This window comes from Dendrobates tinctorius, unplaced genomic scaffold (genome assembly GCF_039654945.1).
Source record: "Dendrobates tinctorius isolate UK_male_01 unplaced genomic scaffold, ASM3965494v1 ptg000133l, whole genome shotgun sequence".
In the NCBI taxonomy this organism is placed as follows: Eukaryota; Metazoa; Chordata; class Amphibia; order Anura; family Dendrobatidae; genus Dendrobates; species Dendrobates tinctorius.
The window spans coordinates 46885018-46909226 of NW_027361801.1; the positions used below are offsets into that span (position 1 = coordinate 46885018).

At 37.8% G+C, this 24209-nt stretch overlaps 1 protein-coding gene across 2 annotated transcripts in view; it reads left to right on the forward strand.

Moving 5' to 3' along the window:
* The window catches only part of PASD1 (PAS domain containing repressor 1), a 161990-nt gene that overhangs the window by 63597 nt on the left and 74184 nt on the right, over window positions 1-24209 (forward strand). Inside the window, exon 1 of one of the 2 annotated variants that reach the window (XM_073543620.1) lies at window positions 12770-13135. The exons of the other annotated variant lie outside the window; for it this stretch is intronic. Within the exon in view, the coding sequence (XP_073399721.1) occupies window positions 13053-13135 (83 nt within the window). The 5' untranslated portion in view covers window positions 12770-13052. Of the gene's footprint in view, window positions 1-12769; window positions 13136-24209 lie in introns of those variants that run through there. 2 annotated transcript variants of the gene reach the window in all.

Genomic DNA, 24209 nt, shown 5'->3' on the forward strand with positions numbered 1-24209 from the left:
TCTGAAAAATGTGAAAAGTGTGAAAAATCGAATTGTACTCACATAAAAAACGCATGACACTCACTTGACAATTGCATTACACTTGTCCGACTCTCCTGCATGAAAATCGGACTGATTTTTAAATCACTAGTGTGTCTCCAGCCTAACACTGGGCCAAGTGTTGTTAGATAAAGCTCAAGTGCTATCCAATAAAACATTGGATAGCACTCAGTCATGCTACACACCGGTGTGAGCGGACCCTAATATCGTTTCTCTGCTTTAGGCCCTCACAAACGTTAGATCATTGAAAAATGACAGCGCAAAAACAAAAAAATCGGCCAGCTCCAAAGGGGTTAAATGGGAGCCCCATAAGTCTGTCTAAGGCCAGGGTCACACTTGCGAGTGTGATTCGAGAAACTCGAGTCTTTCGCATCAGTACCCGGCACTGCCGCCGGCACTCGGGACCGGAGTATGCGGCTGCATAGAAATACATGCCGCCGTACACTCCGATCCGGCGGCAGTGCCAGGTATTCATGCAAGAGACTCGCGCGAGTTTCTCGAATCACACTCGCAAGTGTGGCCCCGGCCTAAAAGTTGAATCTCCAATATGAAAACACCTTTTCTAAACAAGAAACTCTCTAGCAAATCCTGCAAAGATATAGGCGTACGTGGAGTGTGGTATAGTATGGGAAATGCATCCTGTCAACAGTCTCGGGGAGCATGCAGTTTTTGGCCATATGCACACATTGATTATTTGGTAAGTTTTTTACCCCAGTATTTGTAAGCCAAAAAAAAATGCAGAAGTTGTGCAAATGTTTCTATTATGCTTTTCCTCTGACCGTTCCACTCCTTGTTTTGGCTTACAGATACTGGGGGGAAAAAACTCATCAAATACTCAGTGTGTGCACATGGCCTTTGGATGAAAAAATGCACATGACAAATTGACTAGCAATTTTTTAAATCATTCACTTACTTTGAGTGCGGCTGATGACTCATCCTGGGTTTTGGCATTAACCCCTTCCCTTAAAAATAATATGACTTTACCTTATATTCAGTGTTTGATAGCAGCTCCCTCTTCTGCAGATGCTGTCACCCATTGGATCTGGCAGCAACCATTGTTATAATTGCTAAGTACGGTGTTTGGCACAAGAGCCGTTCTCCTAAATCTGGAAGCAGTTACATATACATTCAGATGGCTGCTGGACAAGACTAATTTTTGTAAAAGTGTCATAGGTTTTCCTTGTATCGGCAAGTAGAAATGCTTGGGGGCTTTCTGTTGTATGGTTAGGCAGGATAATTACCTTTGTGCAGGCAGCAATACTGGAGTTTCCTTGACTCATGGGGAATCAGTTAAAAGCAAAAAAATATCAGGAAGACCAGATATTAAAATACATTATTATTATTATCTAGTAGTAACCTTAAATATATTTCACTTACTATAAGGGTAAGTTTACACCAGGCTTTATTTCAGCGTTTTTTTTTTTCTGCAGCAAAACCTGATCTCTTGGCAGGAAAGAAGCTGCAGAAAAAAAGCATGTTTTAATTTGTTTTTAGCTGCATTTTTTAAGCGTTTTTTGGCGGCAGTTTTGGCATGCTAGATTTGTCTCCTGTCCATGCTGATAAAGTTTAGTGTTTAAAAAAAGACCTATTCTATAGAATCAGGTTTTGGCACAAAAAACGCAGCAAAACCTGATACCTGCATTTTTTTTTGTGCGTGTTTTTCAACGTTTTTCCACCACCCATTCAAGTCATGGGTGAAAAACGCTGAAGAAGTACTGAAAGAAGCTCTATGTCCAAAAAAACATGCAAAGCACAAAATCCTGATGACAAAAAAAACAGTGTGTGCAAGAGATTTCTGAAATCTAATAGGCTTTTCTGTTACTGTAAAACACAGCTGAAAATTAGGATAAAAAAACGCATTTAAAAACGCAGCAAAAACGCCTAGTGTGAACTTAGCCTAAAAAGTGACATCAGAAATGCAAAGACTTAAAAAATTCCTAGTTAAGGTTCCAGTATATAAGCTTGAAAAGACTCTATATAGATTCACTAGACGATATTGAAATTCAGAAAAATGTGTCCTCTGACATGTCTATACCCATGTGTCTTCAGCCCTAAAGAGATGTCACATAGGAGAAACTCGGTGAAAATCGAGACTTGCCAGATGTAAAGCTAAATGTTGGAGATAGTTTCTGTTGAGCAATATGGTGTTTAGTAATAATAACCCAATATGAATCATGGCTGATTAGTAATGATAATTACCTGTACAGTTGTGGGTAAAGCAATCTGACATTATTGGGTAGAGATCACATTCTGGCTCTTCATCTCTGTTATGCCATGCCCTTTTTCCAGGCTTTCTTTCGGTCTCGGATCCTTGTGTTATCACTTACGGTACCTCCTGGGAGATAAATGAATGTTGTCAGGAGAGAAACAAGAGTGTGATTTACAATAGTTATGAATGAACTTGTATCAGAAGCTCGGGTGTATTGCTGAGTTTTACAGTAAAGCTATGGGGAGTCGGAAATATTTAGATGCTTTTGGAGAACTGAATGGACCTTTCATTTCTTTTATTACCCTATTAAACTTTATAGTGTATCTCCTCCTAAGGCCTCATTCAGACATCTGTCATTTTTCACAAATGTATAAAAAAAAAAAAAATGATTTGAGTTTGGGCTCATACTCATTTGCGAGAAAAACGGACGAGTGCAGTACGAGAAAAAAATCGGATTGCACTCAGAACAATGTTATTCAATGGGTTACATCTCATCTGCGATTTTTTTTCTCAGCTGAAATCGGACTGAGAAAAAAATCGCAGCATGCTGCTTATCTCGGACGAGACTCGCCAATGCAAGTCAATGGTTGCGAGAAAAATATCGCACAGCACTCAGACCATGCGTATGCCATCCGTTTTTTACAGATACCTTACCATTCTGTGGGATAGAACACTGTAAATGGTTCTGTAAATGATTGTAGAAAAGTAGTTCCAGAGAAAAAAACGCATTGCATACGGATTGCATGCGCATGTTCCATTTAAAAAAAATCGCATTGTACTCACATGACACTTGTTCATTTTTTCGGTCCTGATTTTGGATCATTTTCTTTTCTCACATATGGGTATGAGCCCTTTCGGATAAGATTTTCACCAGTGTTTGGTCCATGTGTCAGTTTTTTTACTATCAGTGATTTTTCACTTACGGATAAATAAATTAATAAATTGCACAGCTTCTTCTGTATTTTGCAGTGTCAATCATGGACTACACAAAAAACTCACCTGTGTTCTGTCCGTCATTTTCACGGAACCTTAGACTTGGGTAATTTTGAGCCATGACCCCAATCCTGAGCTGACGTATCTCCATAATTTTTTTGTACACACACTGTTTGAAAACAAAACACAGACATGTGAATACCACCATAGACTTTAACCTCTTCATGACATTTGATGTATATTTACATATTTACACCATATGTCATGTCCATCCCTTGAAGCGGGCTCACATGCTGAGCCTGCATCTTTTCCAGCACATAATGGCTGATTTAATCAGCTATCGTGTGCCTCCACCTGCAGCTCTTAACCTGCTAAATCCCACTGTCAGTCTCTGACAGTGGCATGTAACACACGCCAACAGGGGAGTACATCATTCCATGCTTCCATTGGCTCAACAATGACATGATCATGGGTGCCGATGGGTTGTCATGACAGCCAGGGGTCTGCTGATGACCCCCATGTCTGTCATTGCGATCCTTCTGTGAATGCTGGCCCATGGAGATTTGTGCTGTAGATGGGATAGCAGTACTGCTATATGTAGCACAGGCGACTGGACGATCACAGCTTCGTTTCCTAAGGGGACTAAAAAATACAGTAAAAAGTTTAAAAAAAAAGTAAAAAAAATAAATTAAAGAGCACAAGTTCAAATCACCCACCTTTTGCCCCATTGAAAAAAAATACATATATTTGGTATTGTTTGGTTCAGAAATATCCACTCTATCAAAAAATTAAATAATGGGTTTCGTGTTTCAGTCGGACCTTCGACTTTTCCCGATAGTCGGCCGATTTCATTTGACTCGACTTTTGAAAAAGTCGGATTTCATGAAACCCGACTCGACCCTAAAAAAGGCAAAGTCGCTCATCTCTAGTAAAGAGCGAAACAAGAAAAAAAATTGAACACTCCAGAATTATGTTTTTTTGGCCTCCGCAAAATTGCAATAAAATGCAATAAAAGACAATATCTAATATACCCTAAAATGGTATCAATAAAAACATCAGCTCAGGGCGCCAAAAATAAGCCCTCACCCAGCCCTAGATCCCGAGAAATGGAAATGCTACAGGTCTCAGAAAAAAGTGATAAAAGCAAGAAAATTTTTCATACAAATTTCCAAATTTGTTTTCACACTTAAATAAGTTTGGCCTCTCTGTACTTGTACTGACCTGGAACATGATATCACCAGGTCAGTTTTACCATTTAGTGAACACGGTAAATTAAAAAAAAAAAAACATTGTGGAATTGCACTTTTTTTCCTAATTTCAACGCACTTGGAATTTTTTTTCCCACTTTCCAGTGCATTACATGATAAAAAAATAATGTCATTCAAAAGTACAGTCTGTCACACTAAAAACAAGTCCTCATACGGCTATGGGGCCAAAAAAGTAAAAAAAAGCTATGGCTCTTAGCATAAGGAGAGGAAAAAACAAAAGCCCAAATAATGGAAAATTGCAAGGTCATGAAGGGCTTAAAGGGCTTTTTTTTACTGGTGGATGTTATAGCAGACCATACATTGTAGTAAAGTCCAATATCACATATTAAAGTGACAAGTAAAAGTTTTCTATTGAGAGCATTTGCTAATTTTTAGAAATCTGTTAAATATTAAAAGTGCATGTTATATTCACAAACCTACCATTATCTACTCTGTACCTGGCCTACATGTCGTACTGCAATAATTAAAGAGAACCGGTCACCAGACGTTCCCCATATAAAGTACGGCCAGCACCCTTAGGCCCTGTGTTACAGCATTCTAGAATGCTGCAATTTACAGTATGTCTCAAATCCACTCTATATAACGCAAAAAAAGACTTTTTATTATATTCCCCTACGGTGCCGTCCGGTCTAATGGACTTCTCTGGTCTTGATCTAGTTCGTCTTCTCTTCTCGAGATTGCTATTCTGCCAATCGGTGAGATCCCAGTGCTGGGACCACCCATTGAAGGCAAGTTGTCACTGGAGAACCTCTTTAACTTGCCATCAAATCAGTGGCACTGTCTATAATTTTGCAATTTGCTAGCATAAAATTGTTACTGTTGGCCAAAAACTGAAGAATTGTATTACTTCCCTTTTCAACCAGAGCATCTACGATACACAAAAATGATGTGATTAGTGTAATTTACTGTAAGTAATAGGAATATTCATGGTGTTGGGGTGGAAGATGAGCTATTGCATAACAATGATAATTCTGATTACAATTAAAATAGAATTAATTAGAATTTTGCCTCTTTTAAAAATCTATTATTTTATACTTCACTCTCATTAAATGCAAGCAATGTATAACTCGGTTCTGTTGTGAAAGCAGCTACTCTGAAATCAAGATTCTGGGACCTTGACTGCATTTATGTTCCACTACATCAAGTTTTTGTTACTGCTAAAGGGTGGAATAGCATAGAAATATTAGGATAATTCCCACTAAAAGAAAATGGGGCTCATTAGAAACTGTTACAGAATGGATCAATCCTATATTTTATGGATCATGCCAAAAAACAGCAACCATTATGCCATGTGAACATAGCCTTATTCTACATGTCCATAAACAAACAACAGAAGACATAGAATAAAGTGTAACTGCTGAGTCTTACCATGTAACCATGTTTTTTCCTTCGAATAGCATTTGAAGTTTTTTATATATTTTTTCCCAATTATTAGATTAATATTGCCATGATTTTAAATGACACAGCTCTAGAGCTGAGCGAATATACCAGAAATTCAAATTTGCCAGCTTCACATTTTTTGAAGCGATTTAATTCATCACAAATTTCAATACGGCAAAGGCTCCAATTACCCAGAAAATGCTTATATAACACTCTAAGGTCTCATGTGATTGTATTGAACCCATTTTGAGCTCTTTAACACAAATATAGCCTTAATGTCCACGTGATCTAAATAAACCCTTCTGGTTAAGAGAAATGGATACTAATACCTGGTAGTAATCAACAGCTTATGTAGTAAGACACTGAAGTATCAGACTTTTAATCCCTTTCCTACATTGGACGTACTATTCCGTTAATGTGACCTGGGACCTAAGTCCGAAGGACGGAATAGTACGTCTAATGCGATCAGCGGTGCTCACGTGGTGTTCGCCGCTGATCGCGGCCGGGTGTCAGCTGATTATCACAGCTGACACCCGGCACAATGTGTCAGGGGCGGTCACGGACCGCCCCCGACACGTTAACCCCTTGCACACCGCGATCAAACATGATTGCGGTGTACCGGGGATTAAAGGAAGCATCGGCAAGGAGGAGGCTCCCTCCATGCTTCCCTGCGACCCCCACAGCAGCGCGATGTGCAGCGCCGCTGCAAAGGTCGCCTTCCCTGCAGGTACACGGATTCAATATGGCGACTGGGACCTTCGGGGGCCTGCAGGGAGCTGGCTTCCTCACTTCCCGCAGAGTGCAGGCATGAGGAAGCCTGCAGCAGTGCCTGTGACAGATCGCTGACAGTGATGTCCCCCATGGGACATTATAATAAAGTAAAAAAAAAAAAGTGTAAAAATAATTAAAAAAAAAAAAATATTCCCTAATAAATTCATTTTTTGAAAAAAAAAACAAAAAAACAATAAAAGTACACATATTTGGCATCGCCGCGTCCGTAACGACCCACCCTATAAAACTGTCCCATTAGTTAACCCCTTTATCGAACCCCTTAAAAAATAAAAATAAAAAACGAAGCAAAAAATAATGATTTATCATACCGCCGAACAAAAAGTGCAATAACGCATGACCAAAATATCCATGGTACCGCTGAAAACGTCATCTTGTCCCGCAAAAAACAAGCCACCATACAGCGTCATCAGCAAAAAAATAAAAAAGTTATAGCTCGCAGAATAAAGCGATGCAAAATTAATTATTTTTAAATAGAAATTGTTTTCATTGCATAAAAGCGCCACAACAAAAAAAAAGACATAAATGAGGTATCGCTGTAACCGTACTGACCCGAAGAATAAAACCGCTTTATCAATTTTGCCGCACGCGGAACGGTGTAAATGCAACCTCCAAAAGAAATTCATGAAACACTGGTTTTTGTTCATTCTGCGTCCCAAAAATCGGAATAAAAAGCGATCAAAAAAGTCACGTGCCCGAAAATGGTACCAATAAAAACGTCAACTCGTCCCGCAAAAAATAAGACCTCACATGACTCGGTGGGTCAAAATATGGAAAAATTATAGCTCTCAAAATGTGGTGATGCATAAACTATTTTTACAATAAAAAGCGTCTTTTAGCGTATGACAGCTGCCAAAAATAAAAACCCGCCATAAATAGTAAATCAAACCCCCCGTTATCACTCTCTTAGTTAGGGAAAAATAATAAAATACATTTTTTTTTATTTATTTCCATTTTCCCATTAGGGTTAGGGCTAGGGTCAGAGCTAGGGTTAGGGCTAGGGCTAGGGTTAGGGTTGGGGTTAGGTTTGGAGTTAGAATTGGGGGATTTCCACTGTTTTGGCATATCAGGGGCTTTCCAAACGCGACGTGGCGTCCTATCTCAATTCCAGCCAAAAAAGTTAAATGGCGCGGCTTCCCTTCTGAGCTTGCCATGTGCCCAAATAGTGGTTTACCCCCTTATATGGGGTATCAGCATACTCAGAACAAATTGTACAATAACTTTTGGGGGCCTGTTACTCTTGGGAAAATAAAAATTGGGGGTGAAAAGATCATTTTTGTCAAAAAAATATGATTTTTTTAATTGTACGGCTATACGTTATAAACTTCTGTGAAGCCCTTGGGGGTTCAAAGTGCCCACCACATATCTAGATAAGTTCCTTGGGGGTCTAGTTTCCAAAATGGGATCACTTGTAGGGGGGTTTCCACTGTTTAGGCACATCAGGGGCTCTCCAAACGTGGCATGGCGTCCAATCTGAATTCCAGCCAATTTTGCAGTGAAAAAGTCAAACGGCGCTCCTTCCCTTCCGAGCTCTGCGCCCAAACAGTGGTTCCCCCCACATATCAGGTATCAGCGCACTCAGGGCAAATTGCACAATAACTTTTGCAGTCCAATTTCTCCTGTTACCCTTGGTAAAGTAAAAAAATTGAACCTGAAGTAATTTTTTTTGTGAAAAAAAGTTAAATGTTCATTTTTTTTTAAACATTCAAAAAATTCCTGTGAAGCACCTGAAGGGTTAATAAACTTCTTGAATGTGGTTTTGAGCACCATGAGGGGTGCAGTTTTTAGAATGGTGTCACTTTTGGGTATTTTCTATGATATAGACCCCTCAAAGTGGCTTCAAATGTGATGTGGTCCCTAAAAATAAAATGGTGTTGTAAAAATGAGAAATCACTGGTCAACTTTTAACCCTTATAACTTCCTAACAAAAAAAAATTTTGGTTCCCAAATTGTGCTGATGTAAAGTAAACAGGAGGGAAATGTTATCTATTAAGTTTTTTGAGTGCCATATCTCTGTGATTTAAGAGCATAAAAATTCAAATTTGGAAAATTGCGAAATTTTCAAAATTTTCGCCAAATTTCCATTTTTTTCACAAATAAACGTAAGTTATATGAATGAAATTTTACCACTAAAATGAAGTACAATATGTCACGAGAAAACAGTGTCAGAATCACCGGGATCCATGGAAGCATTCCAGAGTTATTACCTCATAAAGGGACAGTGGTCAGAATTGTAAAAATTGGCCCGGGAGTTAACGTGCAAACCACCCTTGGTAGTGAAGAGGTTAAAGCTCCTTAAATTGTAAAAATGGTCCAAAAATTATCCATTTTGAGGGGCAGATGCCTGCCTTGTTGGTGTTGGTCCAAACACAAGAAACTTTTTCACAAGGCATGGTGCTAGGTAGGTTCACATTCCAAAAGCAAACACCTTCAAAGGCTGCTGTATTCGGGTGGCATGTATAGATCTAATACAGGTCTAATATTGGACTGTTAGAACAACAAGTTCCCTTTACACTGCCCTTCTTGTTTGCAGTGTATAAAGAACAAAATAAAAAAGTCTGTTATTAGGGTGTTAGTACTACAATATATCTCAGATCAATCAATTTACAGTCACACTGAGTGACTTCACAGGTCCAGCACCTCCCTTTCTCACTGTAATCTTTGGATAATTATTCACTGACTGAGACTAGCATTTCCATTTTCTATGAGCTTCAGCACTGCAATAGAATGCCGCAATCAGATTAGACCTTTTTCTATTCCTATGAGTGCTGGTTTGCTCCGACCTCCTATGCCTAGGGTGTAAGATCCTAAAATAATGTTCTTTGGATATCGCTCATCTTTCATAGGCCCTATAGTTTCTGTGAAAGCCTCCTGATTGAGAAGTGCATGCACATATATATATTTGAACTCTCCCCATAAATAAAATGAAAGGAGAAGATATTTTGGTATTGCTGCATCCAAAAAAGTCCAATCTTTTAAAATATAAAATTAATTAACCCATACAGTAAACCACATACTGAAAAAAATGAACAAAATGTTGTATTAACCCAAAAATTGATACATTAAAACCTACAGCTCAATTCTCAAAAACAATCCCTCACATACATCTATCAATGAAAACCTCCAAAGTTACAAATCACAAACAAATCACGTTTGTTTTTGCAAAATCCTGAATTTTTTAACTACTAAAACATGGAAAATACACAAGTTTGATATAAGCCTACTTGTGCTGACCTGAGGAATCATGGATGCCCAGGTATTTATACACAACACAATGAACATCATAAAAACAAAACCCAAAAACAAATGTCAGAATTGTTTTTTTTCCCTCTGTTTCACCAGTCTTGTAATTGTTTCCTGTTTTTCAGTAAGCTATTTAGTAAAATGAATTGTGTCAAAACTATAACTTGTCACACACTATTATACAACTATGTTAACAAAATACTAAAACATTTTATGACCCTTGGGAGAAAGGTGTGTAAAAAACAAAGGGGCAAAAATGAAAAAATATCTTGGTTAAAGGGTTATTACCACAATGGTAAAATATTTGACAAAGCACAATATCAGAATAACTATTGTAAATATACTGTACAAGCTCAACATAATGATTCTTTTTTGTAGCTTTGTGGCTTTATTCATCTCCTTCTACCCCTTTTCGCATGCAGCTTCAGAGAGCTGAATGGACAATCCTGTATTTATCTGTTAAAACTACATTTCCCAGCAGCACACTGTTTCTCCTCTGTGCTGCAGGCCCCTCTCTCAGCTCTCCTGTCCTTCCTGATAGAGATAAATAGATCTCAACATGGACAGTTTTTATTTCTATGCATGATGTTACCATTGATAATTTTGAATGTAGTGACAATGATCAATTATTTCACCCATATAAATTAGTATTTACAAACTCCACATTTCATTGGTCACTTATTGGGATCTTAAGACCATGAATATGTTCTCAGCAGGCATAGTGAGCTAAGCATAGATTAGCTGAGCTGTGCTACTCAATGGCTGTCAAGTCAATGAGGATGTCTTGGGGATGTTATATTAGACAGGGTTATGGGGGCTCTGTTGTTCATTAACTACACAGGGTCATTAGGTGCATATTAAGATGGTATCAGTGGGATCTTCAGTACAGCATACCTGAGCTGTGCCGCAGATACTATCATGTGTTATTAGACATGGTCATTATGTGTTTTGCCCAACAGCATTAGCACTGCTGGAGGAGGGATCCAGTGGTAGTGAAGATTAAAGAGAGCCCTGGGTGATCATCATTTGGGGGGGTGATAGCTGTTGATTTAAAAATAGGTTGTATTTATATTAATTCTGCACGTACTGAAAACAGACCACATTATGAGTTTGTGAATAAACCCTTAACAAATAATTTAAAACCTATTTACGAAAAACTGAAATATTTTACATTGCCTTGTGTGCTCTAGTATTTAAAACAGTCATCTCTTCTGCCTAACGCCGCGTGATGTCCACCTCTTTTCTTTTGCTTTCACTTGAAAAATGCAGTTGATTCGCAAGTTCAGCTGCTGTTAAAATGGCAAAAAAATCAGTAGCAATTGGATAAACTTTTCTTAATAATTTAGAGGCTGTAAAAAATGGTAAAACAAATTGAGTAGTGTTTGGATAACTTTTGCTTCGTAGATTTAAATTAGATTCAAGGGAATGAGATAGCAACAATTTGTCAGCAGTGGTTTGTACAAGCCAAAAGGCAGAAGAGACACTTTGCAAAGAAATACTAAAGTAATAGAATAGAAAATGTAATATTATACTCTTTTAATATTTTATCCTCAGATAATGGTGTTTCAGAAAAATGTCGTAAATATGGCAACAGTGAAAGTTAGTCATTTCTTCCTAAAATGTTTCTGAGACTGATTTATTTTTCATGTATGGTGTGATCGTGACTGGTATTGTTATCATTCTAGATTAGGCTGGTGTTATGCTTAAATAATGTATCAATGAATCACAAGTTGGAAACAATAACATATTATTAAAATATTCTAGATGTAGCTAAACAAATATATGATGCAATGTGGAGGCCAACCTCTTTCTCCACACTGCTACAGGGATAGTATGATCTTTCTGATGCTTGTTTTTTTATTTTTTTTATTATTACCAGAATACATACAAATCTATGTAGCTGTTTAGTGAATTTGCCACCCTATATGCTCCCGTACAATTATAATGCATGATGACATTGTATAGGAGAATAGATAATAAAAGAAAGGATGTGGCTCTCTTATAAATGGAAATCTCACCAACCTTGATAATGAAATAACTTTATTTTTTTTCTAAATAATTTGACATTTTTTTGTAATTCCCCCTTATCTTAATGGAGAGAATGCGCATCTGTGAATCCTGCTTTCAGAGAAGACAGTGGACAGATCCTACAAATCAATGTTTTCATATTCGTCGTGTAAATTGTAGGGGGAATATACTTATATAAATGGATATTTATACTTTTTTTTCCTAATTTTTTATTGACATTTCATGCATTTTTACAATGGTCTCTCATTATGAAAGTTGATGGTTTTGGGAATTCCTTTTTTATTAGTCTGTCCCCATGATAGTAGACTGACCACATGTCAAGGCAAGTTGCCGGGACCAGCAATCAAATGACTATGTGAGTGGTAAGCAAAAAAAATCACTGCTCTCCTCCTTCTTGCTGGCATCCCCGGTGTCTCATCTGATTAGTAAGCCCAGTGGAATTTAATGTGTTGCTCCCACCACAATGATGACGTTACACAGGTCTACTAATCAGACTAGGCACCGGGTATGAAGTCAGAGAGGGTCTGCAGGGCTCTGGGCTGGCAGTCACAGACTGCCAACATGTCTGATAGACCAGGGTGCTCTGAAATTTTTTTGCTGAAAATTCTCTCACCTAGAATATTAACGTATGCTCTAAAAGAGTATTTAAAAATTGGATTTCTTAACAGCAAAGTGGCTAGATTTCTATCTAACGTTGACTTCATAAAATTCATAGAGAAGAATGTGCCACTCCTGCCCCTGTAGGTGTTTGGAAGGACTATTTAAGAAAATTAGTTATGTATGAAATTTTCACTCCCGATTTGGTTGGTGCTTCAGTTTCTTATTATATCATACATATCCTGATAGGATATTTCTAGAAGTTATTTCACATGACCTGCTCCCTGACATAGAATTTGCCATTATCATTTTTGCGATAGCCTGTGAATCTTTTGTGATGGTGACATAACCATGCCCTGGTGATAATTAGGTGACTCCTCGTGTCATTATTTTCTGGCTTCTCCTCCCACAAATGAGCCTTATCCAATAAACTAACTTTCATATTCAGCCCGTGGAAGTGGCATGACAAAGCAAAATGATTCTTCTAGCGTTCATTACAAGTGACTTTGCACTTTGTAAGCTGGCATATCGGAGTGAAGGTTGGATGCTCTCATCTGGGAATATATATGTATCCAAAAGAGAGAGAAACACTGACCGGACTATTTCAAGGATATACATATTTATCAATTGACGACTTTACTACTCAAAGGTAAACTAATCATATTAATATCTAAGTGATTTTAAGAAGGTGTGACGGCTTCGTTTTATGTTGTAGCTTGAATGGGTTCTCTCGGGATATAAAAATAACTCTTAGGTAATTGAGACGTGTCCCAACCATAATCTGCTCCACCACAGCATTGCTAGAAGACTGAATTTTATATGTAGTTTACAGCGGTCCCTCCAATTACTATAATAATTCAATCTGGGGTGGTCATTGTAAATTCAAACTATTGTAACCATTGATTCAAATGGCTCCAACTGTGAACCCAAAATAGTACAAAATGAAGGTCAAAGAAAATTAAGTCCAACAAGGAAACCAATAGCTAGTCATACCTGTAGTGGATTCATCCAAGGTACTTGACAGCTTGAGAAGAGCATGTCAATATAATCCAGTAAGAGAAAAGCCAGCACTTCGGCCTTCTTGAGAAACTCTGTGCTTGTAACTTTATTATGGATGTGCTAAAACCACTGAACACAGATTCTCAAACAGCCGACGCGTTTTGGATAAAACCTCCTTATTCATAGCTCAGGACTATTAGAATCCAGGATGGACAGATGACAGCTGGAAATCATCTAGAGAATTAGAGTTTTTCAGTCCAGTACACACAGTGTACCAGAAGAGTAAAATGTCATTGCTCTCATCTAGTGTTGAAAGGAATCACTGATGCTCGTACTCTTTACAGTAGAGAGGCGTTACTAGACACCCAATCACTTTACGTCAAAGTCAGACCTTTTCCACTTCACCTGTGACAAAAATTGAACTGGTCAACCATTTTCATGGAAGATGGCTTCTTAGTCATTTATTAGCTTGAGCCAAGAATGGGTAGAAACAATGTCTTCCTCTCCTGGGATGTCCTGCCATTTTTGTGCGGACAACCCATTGATTTCAAAGATGACTATGTAATATTTTCTAATGTATAGTCTCTTCTGGGTTAGGTTTCCCTGAATATCATAGCTGATTGATCAGGGTTCCTGTAGCAGAAAAACATTTTGTTAATTGGCTTTGTTTATGTACCAAGAAGTAGATAAATGCCAGAAACTTTATTTTCAACATTTCACAGTTGTGATATAGTTATGGAAAGTACAATGTGAAAAAGCTTTAGGAGACCATTAGCCCCAAAAATAAATATTACTCATTTATTATGTTACTAGCTGTAAACACTGGATACTGTATAATTGATTAGCTATTGTCAAGTGATTTTCAGCATACCCAAAAATAGATGTGCGCTAACATATTGCATGTGACATTAATAAACGCCATTATGTTTCCAAAACTGCTGATTCATTTGCTAAATCAATTAGTACAGAAATGAAATACTTGTGGTTTTTTTACTTTATGAATCTCTTAAAGTCATATGTATTACATGATGAGACAAGGTCAAATGGCTACAATGCTCAAAGTCGCGGGAATCAAAGGAGCCACCTATATCGATGTACTGCAAAACTATATCATGGTGCAAAATAAAGCTCGGAGTGTTAGATATCTCTTACACTAGTGGTAGAAAATCGTATTTCTAGATTTAAATAATATTTTACTATTGGAAAGCATTCCAAATGTAGTAATATAATTCTGTACCGAATGCATATGCATTTTTATAGGCTTAGAAATACTATTTTGCTGGCAGTTTGATATGAGCTGTAGGACATTTTTTGTGCTTTTTCTGCTTTTATTGCTCATGTCAGATCAGTGCGAGGTATGGGATGGCATAATTAGCCCAAAATGTAACCCCTTCCTGACATTTGCCATAAATATGTGCAAACTCAAGAGCTGAGCTTGTGCAGCCTTGCGGATGTTGGCTGTATGTTACAATCGTAACAATTTATACAATTAGATAAAGTGAGACAGAGAGAAGTGGGCTCCCTCTGTTACTTCATCGGCTCCCCGCAACATGATTGTGGGGTGCCAATGGGTTTCTTTTCAACTGGGGCCTTACATTTGTCTTCTGGTCTGCATTGTGTGTACACCTGCGAGGTCCTGACAGGCACATGTCAGTATTTTAAGTAACAGATCCTATGGAACTTTTTTTTGGACTTCATGCGCTGCTTAACATATTACACAATTACTGAAATATTAAAAGATCAGTGTTCTTTAATTCCCAACACGTTTCAAAGCATGAACTGCTTCTTCCTCAGGGGTTGACATGTATGTATGTATGTATGTATGAAGTCCAAAAAAAAGTTCCATAGGATCTGATGTGTCGGCGGTCACCTGTTTGACCCTTGGATGTGCAGCAGCTGAACACTAACTCTATATGCTTTAACTCTCCTACAGCAGGTGAGTGGATTTTATATACCTTTATAATTTTATCATCGGATAAGACCCTATTTGCACTTTTCTGTTCCTATAGTGCAGAGTATTTTAAGTAAACAATTGACAGATCACATATTTAAGTCCTAAATGTAAGTACATGCTTAATATATCAATCTATAGGATCAGCATAAATACACCTACCATGCCATTTATGAAACCTGTGCCATATTATACAGCTCTGGCAAAAATTAAAAGACCACCACATCAAATCCCTGTCATGGCCAGACCATTCTCCAGACCTGAACCCCATTGAAAACCTCTGGAATGTAATCAAGAGGATGATGGATAGTCACAAGCCATCAAACAAAGAAGAACTGCTAACATTTTTTTTGCACCAGGAGTGGCATAAGGTCACCAAAAAGCAGTGTGAAAGACTGGTGGAAAGCATGCCAAGACACATGAAAGCTGTGATTAAAAATCATGGTTATTCCACAAAATATTGATTTCTAAACTCTTCCTGAGTTAAAACATTAGTATTGTTATTTCTAAATGATTATGAACTTGTTTTCTTTGCATTATTTGAGGTCTGAAAGCAGTGTTTTTTTTAAATTTTGACCATTTTTCTTTGTCAGAAAAAAATACAAAATTTATTGCTTGGAAATTCGGAGACTTGTTGTCAGAATTTTGTAGACTAAAAGAGCAATTTACATTTTACTCAAAAGTATATCTATAAAGAGAAAAATCACACAAACTGAACATTTGGAAGTGGTCTCTTTATTTTTGCGAGAGCTGTATAAGCGGTGTACGGAGGTGAAACGTTTATCTGGTCTTTCTACAATAACAAGGACTCGTCATGTCTCCTTTCAGACAGAAAATGTATGAATAAATTGACAACTGGGTGTCACCAGTTGGTGGGGTGTCCTTGCACATGATTCATAATAATCGGAGTGATGAAAGATCCCATTTAAGGTGTGATGTGTAACGTCCTGCACTGTGCTCAGGTTATATAGTATAGTTTGCATTCATCTCTGTATCTACAGTGGGATACATTATTCATCATCTATTTTTAAGACCTTCATATTTTTACTACATTAATATTCTGGGTGTTTATTGACTGCTCTGAAGACGATACTGCCAGCCATTGCTTGGGAGATTGTCGTCAAAACTATCTTTTGTCATAAGAATGAAAGTATATTTCTTCAGTAACTTATGGTCTAAGATTTCATTTTTGGCTGGAATCCTGGTGATGTCGCAGTTTCCTTTGATTTGGTAAACTGCATTTATGTTGAGACAAACTGTACTCGCCAGCATTTTAACTGGAAAGTCTGAACAAATGAAGCCACATCCTATTTACACAAACTGGTCAACTCACTAAAAGAATTAAGGTTATTTTCCAGTATATTACAACAATTGATGGAGAACTTAAAAGTATTTTATGAATGGCTATACAGTAATATCGAATACTCTACTGTAGTATTATGTGTAACAAAATAGTTATTTAAAGTGGTTGACCAGGACTTTAATTTTATGGAATATAATGCCTGTCTAACAGTCAACAGTGCGACCCCAAAATCCCCGTATGATGCTTATCCCTGTTCACTTGGGTGTCCTGAGCTGCAGTACCAGGCACCACCACAAGTGTGTGTATGGCAGTGTGCCTTGGAAAACAATGAAGTCTTGATAATTAATATTAGTTCTAAAGCTTTGGACTCCCATCGATCATGCATTAATAATAAACAGTATGATATCAGTTTAACGGGATGTGTCATTAGAAACTAACCTATTGCTTAAATTGTTTTTTTTTGTTAAAAGTATTTTTAAAACATTTTTGGAATTTTTTTTCATATGTTCTATATTAAATAGTAAAATTAGAAATCTTGCAATTTTCACATTGACTAATCGGGCTATTTTCAACTTTAATGTCCTGTTCTCTCAGGAAATTTGCATTTACATTAGCAGAAATAAACTCTGACCCTATCTTTTGTACTGAAGCCTCTAATGAGCATGTGCAAGTGTCATTGTGGGGAGAGGGGGAGCAGGGGAGCTGTGACATCACATATAGTGATTGGGGGATCCTACGTTATCATGGCTGCCTGAGCCAGACTTAAAAGTTCTTTATTTACCACATTAATACGGCATGGATTAGCACAAAGGGAGAGAGATGCAAGGGAAGGAAGCAAAACCAGGCACAGGTGATTAACACTAGCCCACCAAAACTTTGTTATAGACAGATAAAGTGGAGAATAATTTTAGGATCAGAAGCCCCAAATTCTGTTTAAACTATGAGCAAGTTTATATTGAATCCAGGCACAGTGGTAGGAAAGGTGGGCATGGACAATTTGCGTTTTTGCATTTTGTTTTTTTTCTTCTACCAAGAGCCATATTTCTTTTATTCTCATGCCCACATAGATGTATGAGGGCTCGTTTTTTTGCAGGACGAATTAAACTTTTGAATGACACCACTCATTAAACCGCACATTGTACTGGAAAACACTGAAAAAAATTGCAAAAAAACCCCACAATGCTGACATCATATTTTATCATTGTTTTTAAGAGGTACAGGTTTTTAAGTGGTATAAAATGACCTTGCAATATGATTCTCCTCATCAGTGCGATTATGGTGATACCAATCTTGTCCAAGTTTGTTATTATTTTAATGATGAAAAAATTTGAAATTTGTAAAAAAAACAAAAAGACATGTTTTGATTCTGTCACCAGTTTCCGAGACCTGTAACGTTTTCATGTTTCGGTCCATAGAGCTGTGTGAGGGCTTATTTTTTCAGGGTGAGGAGACGTTTTTATTGATATAATTTGGGGATAGATTCAAATCATTAAGATTTAAATCATTATTGCGGAGAACAAAAAAAAACCGCAATTTTGGCAATTTTATTATTTTTCTGTTAATGGTGTTTACCTATCGGGTTAATTAATTTACATATTTTCATAGACTTGTCTTTTTTGGATGCAACGAGACCACGTAGGTGTATTTTCATTTTTATTATCTTTATTTTTAATGGATGCAAAAGGAGGATGATTTGTGTCACAGCCATTAGTTGTCAGGGATGGGTCAGGGTCACATAGCATTTCTAAGATTTTCACAGCACAGGAACTTTTTTTTAAAACATACAATTTTGGAAATTTCAAAATCTATTTATTAAAATGTACTTTATTCTTGGGACAACCCCTGAAAAAAAAGTCACATCGCAGTTATTAGGCTATTAGTCATATTTCCTTCACCCTCCAGAAAAAAAAAACAGATTAATCAAAATGAAATCGGCTTGTAAGTCTTCAAATTTCCTAATGTACTGATGTCATTGATTTGATATTTGTCTTGTCGCCACCTGATTTACTACTTTTTAATATAGGAGTTGTACACAAATCTATCAGACATTCTAAAAGTTTAGAAAAAAACTAGCTGAAGAGCCCGGCAACGCCTGGGCATAGTAACTAACTGTGGTTAGTTATAACAAATTATAAGAATTATCCTCCATCCCATAGTCCCGTGCCCATATACCCTTCATACATATCCACCATCCCATAGGCCTGTGCCCATAAACCCATCATATATATCCTCCATCCCATAGTCGAGTGCCCATATACCCATCATACATCCTTCATCTCATAGGCCCGTGCCCATATACCCATCACACATCCTCCATCCCATAGTCCCATGCCCATATACCCGTCATACATATCCTCCATCCCATAGTCCCGTGCCCATATACCCATCATACATATCCTCCATCCCATAGTCCTGTGCCCATATACCCATCATACATATCCACCATCCCATAGGCCCGTGCCCATATACCCATCATACATATTCGCCATCCCATAGTCGAGTGCCCATATACCCATCACAAATCCTTTATCTCATAGTCCCATGCCCATATACCCATCATACATCCTCCATCCCATAGTCCCGTGCCCATATACCCATCATACATATCCGCCGTCCCATAGTCCCGTGCCCATATACCCGTCATAAATATCCTCCATCCCATAGTCCAGTGCCCATATACCCATCACACATTCTCCATCCCATAGTCAACCATTATGACATCATAATGAGTGGCGAGGCTTGCAACCTATGATGACATCAGCGTCGCCATGGCAACCATTGTGACATCATGATGAGGGGCGGGGATGATACACACACACTTTTTCCCCATTATGTAGATAGGGGCAAAATTGTTTGGTGAATTGGAAAGTGTGGGGTTAAAATTTCACCTCACAACATAGCTTAGGACACTCTCAGGGTCCAGACGTGTGACTGTGCCAAATTTTGTGGCTGTAGCTGCGACGGTGCGGATGCCAATCCGGACCTACGCACACACACACACACATACATACATACACACACTTGAGCCTTATATATTAGATTAAAAAAAAATTAATAATTTGTGCATGGATAAAGGAAGACATATCTACCAAAGCTTCTTCTCCCTATTGTACAGGTAGTCTAGAAATGATTATCTCAAGACACTTGTTTGTTGGAACTTGGAATAACAGGTTCATGGTATATCTATTATTTCCAAAAATTTTTTAATATGATGTTACCTTTGTTCTCCTTACATGACTTTAGAATTATCCCTACTATTAAACAGTGTCCGTGCATTTATAACATGGTGACACTGCTCTTTTAGCCCCACATAGAAATGTCACCATGGAAAAGTAATTTTCTTAGAGCTATATTCTTTCACCTTTTACAAAGAAAGAAAAGGGACAAAAGCCTACTGCAATTTTCTGATTTCTTTTCATTTGTGAAGCTGGGACCTTAGTTTACTTGTAAAGTACATGTTGACACATCACCAATCGCACAATGCTTATAATTAGATGTTCTGTTTTTGTGTCAAGATTGGCGCTTATATCTCGAGCTGAATGGGTATAGAATATTGTCCAGGGGGGCATACAATTTAGAGAGTTGAAGCCCACTAGTGACCATTATTCCTCCCTACCCCCTACATACATATGGACACCAATAAAGCTGAGCGTTCATGTGTTCTCAGTAGGAATTTGGAAATAGGCTGCTGCCAAACACCTCTGACAGTGGCTTATCTCGTCTGAGAATGAAAAATTACTTTTTGGTCACCATCTGCAATTTCAGAAACTACCTTGTACTTACACTTTGGGTTCTGTAACCTGCGCTCATTCATAAACATTAACCAGCCATACTTGCCATATTCACAAGGACGTCAGTTCCAGCTGTTACATCCACTATCAATATTTAAGCATTATTCGAATAATAAATGTTCAAAAGAATGGTGTGATAAAGCACTGACAATTGTATTAAATTGGTTCCTCGGTCACCATGAGATAGGTCTTTCACATTAGATTAGTGGAGGTACCACGCCACCACCGATCAGCTGTTATAAGCTTTGTGGCTGTCCAGTGATAACCACATTGAACAAAGCCACAGTACACAGCTTCACTCGATATGTAGCTAGTCGCGACCACTACCGGGTTGTACAGAACAGCTCCTATTCTCTTGATTACCCAAGAGTGGCCTCTACAGATTGAATGGACCTGCAAATTTGCAGCGCCGTTCTATGTGTTTACTTCCGGCACTTATGACAAACGATCAGTAGGGTCAGTAGGGGTGCTGGGTGTTGATCTGATATTGATGACCTATTCAATATCAATATACTGTGACAGAACAACCGCTTTAAAGGGAATAAGGGGTTCAGCATTTCTTACAATGAAATCTTAGGCAACAAAGTAGATGGCATGGTGCTTTCTAACATAGATGCTATCATTTTCCTTTCTACTTGCAACAAACAAACAAACAGTGCTTGAGGAGCTTTGAAAAAAACCTGTTTTGTCCACAAATTATTCCTTTATGTGCAGAATCTCCCAATTTATGAAAAATATGTCTTTCTGTGCATTTTAAGAGCATTTTCTGGACAATTATGTTACATCCAGGCCAAAGTCTTTTCCAGCTACACCAAGGTGGCTCTCAAGCAAACAAATATGTAGGAATGCAGAGTCAGGATGGGATGTCCAGTGCCTAAGGGGCATATTTATGAAACTGTATGTAATATATATTAAAAAGACCTTGTGTTATGATTTTTTTAAATGTACATCCACAACATGTTGCACCAAAAACTAACAAGATATTCTTTTGTGGCTCATTATACTATATGGTATGCAATACAGGGCCCATTATACTGTATGGAGGACTATGGGGAGTGTGTTATACTATATGGAGGAATATATGAGACCCATTATACTGTATAGAGGGCTATGTGAGGCTATTATACTGTATGTAAGGCAATGCAAGGCCCATTGTACTGTATGGAAAGATAAGATACCCCCACACACATGGTATGATGGTCCATTTGTACCCCTCATTTCCCTGGCAAAGTATGATGACCCCAATACAATATGATGCCACAACGGTGAACTCCTCACAGCCCTCCATAATGTATAATGGCACCACATCACCCTGATTTCAATTCTTGACTTCAAGATATACAGTAATACTTGGCTAGACCGTTGACTGTGAATCTGTAGCGTGCTTCAGAAAGGGAAGTCTCAGAGAAATAACATTTCCCTAGCTATACACAATAGATTAAACTTACCTAAGCTTGATAAATGTCGATGAATGAATGCGATCGGTCATATTATTTGTTCTATATTCCTGCAAGAGTTATTTCACTGAAGGCTAGATCAGATGTATGGACAGCTGACGGCTTTATTCACACAAGTTTTTCTCTTTGAATTTCCAGATGTGTCATTTTGCCAGATAGCTAAATTGCTTGTTTGAAGTTTGGGCATTATAGAATGGTAGAATAACATTATTAGCCATAGGTTTTTTTGACAAAAAGTATTGGAAACCTTAAACACCTCATAAGTAAATGGAATTAAGATCTGTTTGGAATCATTCTAATACAAATCCATCATGACCCTGTGCGGATCAAAAGCTACGGTGCTAGTGGCATGGAGCACCTTAAAAATAAGAGAAGTATTTATAAATAGTAACAATCAACAATCATTTAGTATTATTACTAAACTCATGATCAATCAATTTAAAAGTATGTGTGTATATATATATATATTTATGGCATTGGTCAACTGTTTGGACATGCAAAAGTTTTCCTTGTTCTTATTGGATTGTGCACGTTGTATATTTAGACTCAGGGTGGCTAACCCGCAAAGGAGCACATGAAAACAAGTGGAGTAAAGAAGCAAAACAAGAATATGTTTTAAACCTTGGATTCTGCCCTTAAACTTTGATGACACCTTCACATCCCTTGGTATTCTCTCAAGAATCTCTGTCAGGTAGTCACCTGGAAGTCACATGGAATGGCTTATTACCAGTGAAGAGGGAGTTACTTTGCCTTCATTCTGTGGTCCAACTTATCCCAAACAACTCCAATTGAGTTGCCGTCAGATTTGGAGGCCTTGTGATCTGATAGCCTAGAGTTGTGTTTTGGATTATTGTCCTGTTGCATCACAAATGATGGTCCCACTAAGTGCAAAACAGATGCGATGGGATGGTATGTCTTTGTAAAATGTGGTGGTAGCCATGGTAAGTGTGCCTTAAATTTGGAATAAATTACCAACCGTGTCACCAATATAGCACCCCCAAAACACCTTACCCTCCATGCTTCCTGGTGGGCACCACACATGTAGAAAACATCTGCTAACCTTTCCTACATCTCACAAAGACACATCGATTGGTATCAAAAATTCTCAAATTTTGACTCGTCAGACCACAGTACAGATTGCCACATATGTATTCTCCATACCTTATGTTACTTTGCTCAAACAAATGTCTTATTGTTTGCATTCCTCAGTAGTAGCTTCTTTGCAGCAATTTGACCATAAGGTCGGCTTCTTACAGTCTCCACTGGACAATTTATGTGGAGCTGTGTCTGCTGCTGGAGGTCTACTACTTGAGGTCTGTGCATCATTTGTGTTTGCTGTTGTAGGAGGTTGTTAATTTGCAGTTTCTAAAGCTGGTAACCCTGATAAACCTATCCGAGGAAATTCTAGGTCTTCCTTTCCTGAGAGCCAGTTTAAGAATACGTTCAAGGTTCTAACAAGGACTGACTGACCTTAGTGTCTTAAATTAACATTGGACTGATATTTTTCATTATTTAGTGGAGTGTTTTTTGCCATGTTCTGGCTTTGAATAGTAATGTGATAGGGTGCAGCACTGTATAGGACTGTGTACCCACCCTGTTTCTGGAAAACACATAATGGTCGCTTCTTAGCATTTTAGCTAAGATCGAGTGTCGCAAACACTTTCTTATTTCACAAATGAACTCTTGACAATATATCCCTGTTCATTGGAGCCATTCCTGGTGACTACCTGGAGAAGCTATTTTTGAGAATGTCAAGTGTGTATAAAGTAAAAGGGAGGAACTTTGAAGAATATAAAGTTTACAACATATTCTGGTTTGGTTCATAACTGTTTCTGAACTTTCTTCCATAAGTGTCTTCTCATGGTTTTCCTGTCTTCAGCCTGAATCTACAATTTTAAGAACAAGGAAAACCATTGCAGGAATAGGTGTGTCCAAAATTTCGACGCGTAATGTCTATATTCATATATATATATACATATTCATGCATACAAACTTCACATGATTTAATGAGATAGTAATTATTTATTTACTTACAGATTATGTATGCTGTTTTACTTAGGGTGTCATTATAGTTGGGTGTACACTAGGCATTTTTGTGAAATATTTATAATTATCCCTTACAAGCTGCGTAGGTTTTGTTTCCATATCAGGATGAGTAAGACTCTGGAAAGCATTTGTAATCTGTGTTTTACAACTTGATTTTGCTCGGAAATGAACCAGAA